The 4,944-nt window shown below is 41.2% G+C and overlaps 2 protein-coding genes across 2 annotated transcripts; one reads left to right on the forward strand and one right to left on the reverse strand. All coding sequences in view use genetic code 11, as the record gives it.

Moving 5' to 3' along the window:
- Window positions 1–57: 57 nt before the first annotated feature.
- On the forward strand, window positions 58–315 carry EGR_08724 (ectonucleotide pyrophosphatase/phosphodiesterase; the record flags this gene model as incomplete). Its single annotated transcript, XM_024497973.1, has 1 exon — window positions 58–315. One exon carries the CDS (start codon window positions 58–60, stop codon window positions 313–315), a length of 258 nt encoding a protein of 85 aa, XP_024347606.1.
- Window positions 316–1,370: 1,055 nt separating this feature from the next.
- EGR_08725 (Ectonucleotide pyrophosphatase/phosphodiesterase family member) lies at window positions 1,371–2,851 on the reverse strand (the record flags this gene model as incomplete). Its single annotated transcript, XM_024497974.1, has 3 exons — window positions 1,371–1,666; window positions 1,752–1,937; window positions 2,017–2,851. 3 exons carry the CDS (start codon window positions 2,849–2,851, stop codon window positions 1,371–1,373), a joined length of 1,317 nt encoding a protein of 438 aa, XP_024347607.1.
- Window positions 2,852–4,944: the final 2,093 nt, after the last annotated feature.

Raw genomic sequence — 4,944 nt, forward strand, 5'->3', positions numbered from 1 at the left:
AACACTTTCATTTTCACCTTTTCTTTACCTTCATTCTTCCTCGCCACAACAGACGGAATGCACGGCTACGACAACGAGGAAAGCGACATGCATCCCTTCATGCTGGCGATGGGTCCCGACATTCCACATTTGACAGAACGACAACACTTCTACCAGATTGACCTCTACCCATACATCTGTGCCATGTTGGGACTGGACAAGCCGAACAAAATCGACGGACTGATTGACCGTGTGTTGCCGTATTTGAAGGAAAGACCGAGTGAGCAATACCTCGAACGATTCCGTCTCTACGCATCCGGCACACTAACACATTAACACCTGCCTTGTCTTGCAAAATGACGCATTTTCCCATTAATAAGGTGTTATTTCTTACTTTAATTAGGTATTTGAAACTTGGTATCTGGTATTTGTTTTCTGTTGGCAATTCGTATTGCTTACCTCTGTCTAATTTCCCATCCATGTCACTTATTTTCACTTGCTCATGTGTTCCCATTACTTTCAACGCTGATTCCAAATTTGACGAAGCCTTGGAGTTATTGCTGACAAAGTTGGGCCGTTAATTCTCCTTCAGCAAGAAGCATTCAAAATTTTCCTACACTTTTCATGCTGGTATTATTACGGGGTGAAAAAATAAAATTTTATTTCAAAAAACTACACTTAATGCAGGCGTTCTTCGTAGGGGCACTGAGTACCCCCGGGTGTGCCTAGAAATATCCAACACTGATAGTGCTTATTACCTAAAATCCCAAGCCTGCCAGAACCATCTAGGCTGAGGTAGCGCCCTTTGAACTTTGATATTCTGGAGCTCTCCACCCCCCTACTTGACACACCTTGATTGCGTCACTGGATTGACAAGTAATTTTAACAATTACGTCTTAGAGATCCAAACACGTAACGTAATCGCCTTCCATTCTTCCTTCATTTCCCCGCAATTTGGACTAAATCCTAACTGTTAGCATTTAGTTTACTTATTCCCCTATCCAGTATGTTCCAACAGGAGCGGGAACTCTGTTATTGTATTGTTAAGTTCTTTAAACTAAAACCAAAAGTTTTTTAAGAAATTGCTTCATAAATGAGTAGGATCGTTTGTCTTACTAATCCCGCAGTTAAGGAGTCTGTGTTACAAAGAACCCATTTTATATGAAGTTGGCTTCAAACAGAATGTTTCCAAATTACATATAACAAACAAAGAAATGATTTAAAATGTATTTTTGAACAAAACTCATCCATATGCATCAGTGGCGCAGAATTAGTTGTATGGCCAACATGAGGACGATCATCAGAGAGATGTTGCCTAAAACGGTAAGACAAATCGAACAAGGTGAAGACAAGTCCAACTTAGTGGCATCGATGCGACACTAAGAGCAAAACTACTTCCCACCTGCAAGCATCATGGAACCACCAGAAAGTGGATCCAAGCCCTTGGCGTATCGGTCAAACTGTCTCAGCACATCCATCGAAGGCAGGTATTTGACGAATGGCGCAACACGGTACACATCACTGTCAACTACGTTCGGCTTGTAAATCTTCAGCAGGAGGCAGACGAGAGCGTAGACATCGACCTGGTAGAACACCGGTACAGTGCCCAGATTTCGAATGCCCGGTCCCATGGCGACAATGAAGGGATGCATGTCAGGTTCGGAGTTGTTGTAACCGTGCATACCATCTGTAGCATTACAGATCAGTGGTTACTCATTCCAGCGGTGCCGCTGGATGTGAAATGAACTGCCATCCACAAGTAGAAGACTTACTGAGGGTATCCTTGTATGGATCAGAAGCATTGGTTTGAACCATCCAACCGATATGTGGGAAGACAACAATCGGAGCAATTCTCTTATTGTCCTTAAAGTGGTATTCGGCAGGTATGTCCTTCTTCCAGTACACGTCGCAATTATTTAGCTTCTTAAGTTTGGCATATATTTCATCCAATGATAAACCTGAAAATGAGGTTAACAGAACCATCAACTAAGTGGTTGCAAACACACAGCAAAAGAATAAAGGTGATCTTTGACTAACCACCCGGTGTCTGCCATATACCCAGTGTGGCAGGCGAACCGTCCACGCCAAATCGATACTGACTCGGAGACAGGACACTACTCACATTGACAATTTTGGTGTGGTTGACTCTTGTCATGCCATGATCACTTGTCACTATGATGTTTGGTGGTTCATCGAAGTCATTCGACTCCTCGATTCTTTGCAGCAGGTAAGCAATACCGTCGTTCACCTCTTCCACTGCCTCAAGAACCTCCTTTGAATCGGGGCCATACTTGTGGCCGCTTGAGTCCGGTTCGTTGTAATACATGGCAACGAAGTTCACGTCGGGCTTAGTGATCCAATCCATGACTCGATCCACCCGATATCTGATGCTTGGCAGACTGCTGTAGAGACCGAAATTGACATACTCCATCTCGCCGTACATGCGCGAATCACTGCCTGGCCAATAGACGACGCCACTCTTCCCACCATTTCTCTGATTAGTAAGCCATATCTGCTCGTTGTTGTTCATGGTGAACCATTTGGGCTGAAGGTTTATTTTCGCGTCAGTGTATTTGTAGCCTTCATCAAAATCTGGGTCGTAGAATGTATTGCCCACGAGGCCATGGCGTTCGACATTGCGTCCAGTAGCGAGAGTAAAGTGTGATGGGAATGTGAGTGTGACCATCACGCTCTGAACTTTCATGCCACGAAAGCCCTCACTGGCGATTCTTTGGAAAGCGGAAACATTCCTGCCATTTTTAAGGGCGTATTCGATGTAATCGTGACGGAAGCCGTCAAGGGAGATCAAGATGACTTTTTGCGAGTAGCATGTGCCAAAAAGCAGAACCACAAGTGCGAGAAGCATTTGCATTTTGAGCTGGAAATGGAATAGTTGAATGATATTGCTGCTTTTATATTTGCAGATGCCTATTGACCTTTACCTCCACCAATCAGGGAAGAGCTAGATTGACGAATGATTAAATGATTTGAGAACTAATGATTGTGTGAGTCTGGAAAGAGGGTTTCAAGTAGGTTTTGAATTTATGATCTTATTGCAAATAAATGGAAAATGAATAAGTAAAATTGAAGGAAAGGATGAACTGTGAATGAAGTGTTGAATGAAGAATGGAATGAACGACTCTGAACTATAATCAGTGTATGTAACGTTGATGAATAGATTAATAAATGAATTGGGATGTATAAGTGGTGAACAAACTAATGATTTATAAATTAACTTAATTTGATATGAAGTCAAAGTATTAAGGCAGAAAATGTAGAGTATGAGGCCACGGGATGAAAAAAGACCATGCCGCCGAGAGGAGGTGCAATCAGGGGTCTTTTAAGATCTCTCACACATGCAAATGCAGAATCAAACAAACTATTAAAGTATCGAACATTATATTTATACATAATAATGTAGTAGAGTGGTCAACATATATCTCAACTTGTGTTGGGTGAAGAGAACCTGGGCGAATGCATCTCGTGCTCAGCGCCAATAAATTAATGATGCTCCACAGTAGGTGTTATCTATACACCAGTTGCTTTTCTTTGTAGCATTTGCCTAAGATAAACGCTAGGACTGTCCTCTTAGGAAATTGTTTCGTTCAGGGATTCACAACGAATTTTCTCTTTAAGGTGTGTTAAGATTGACTGAATCTTGTTTACTTATAATTGCGCTTTATCGTGAATCCCTCAGATTGGGCTACTCAAGTCGGATTTCTTCCTCCTTCAACGGTTTAACGTGGAATTCATTATCAAAGGTTGATATGTCGCCCACTTGGATTAAATCTGCTTACTACTACTAACGTTGTCATGCTTTAATTCTTTCTTGAACCCGCAGTATTGTCCACCAACAGTAAAAATGGCCACAAAACGTAAGCACTATTGAAAGACCACATGGAAATGCAGAAACAAGCATTTTATTTCGGCAATAAAACTTCATCTTTCAAGTTAAATGCGATTTTGGGAACTGTGGATGTTGTAACCATCGTAAAATATCATCATCTTTATTGTTTGTATTACTTAGGATAATAAAACGAACAAGGTAGGAATTACAATTCATTTATTTGTCCTTTAAGTGGAAGGGACCCAGATTCGAATAATTTAAGTGGCAATATTTAAAAGGAGTGGCGAAGGGTGTTCTTCTGCCCTTTTTACTAAAGATTTTAAACTTGTTGCATGGTCTAGTAGGCAATACCATCTATATGCAAGACTTCAATAAGATCTTTTAAAACAATGTAAGTTTTAAGACTGCTGAGTTCGTGAGTGCTGTGGTGGAGTTGCCTAGATGTATCCTTATTCCTGTGCCATGTGCGCATGTGTGAGGGGACCTAGTGGCTCATTTTAAATGGTGTGCCCTTAATTTGATAATGCCAAAGTGAAAACGACTCAGGAGTTGGCGTCATTGAACTTGTGGGCACACTAAAGTTTATGGATGTGTTTATCACACCCGCATTGACTTCATTGAAATTAAAGCAGTGTACCGAGTACTTTTGAAACTTCACTCGGTGCCTACTGAGTGACACATTTGCTTTGCGCGTGAAACCATGGCTTCCACCCGACTAAGATACTATGTCACCTCAATCAGCCACGTATGCTGACCTGAAAGCAGGTTGGTGGGTCGTCAGAAATGTGGCATTCTTACGACAATATTATAGGAATAGTTTGATCGTAGTTGTCAACAATGCTTCCTTTTAAATGGAATGTGATAGAGTAGTATTTATTGTCCAAGAAACTACGTAAATATCATTAAGAAGTAATATTTTTTGCGGAATAATTAGGTAGAGAGGTGGTTAGCTAGATAATAGTAGCAATAGCTGTCTGCAAAATTTACAATTACCAACCATCAGAAGTAAGAGAGCGAGAAGAAGCAAAAATAACCAGTCGTTTAATAATTAAAATGACATTCTAATTGTCTCTGAACCTGTTAAGGCGTAAGCGTGCCGGATGCGTAGAGACGGAATC

Source organism: Echinococcus granulosus (genome assembly GCF_000524195.1).
Source record: "Echinococcus granulosus chromosome Unknown EG_S00117, whole genome shotgun sequence".
Classification (NCBI taxonomy): Eukaryota; Metazoa; Platyhelminthes; class Cestoda; order Cyclophyllidea; family Taeniidae; genus Echinococcus; species Echinococcus granulosus.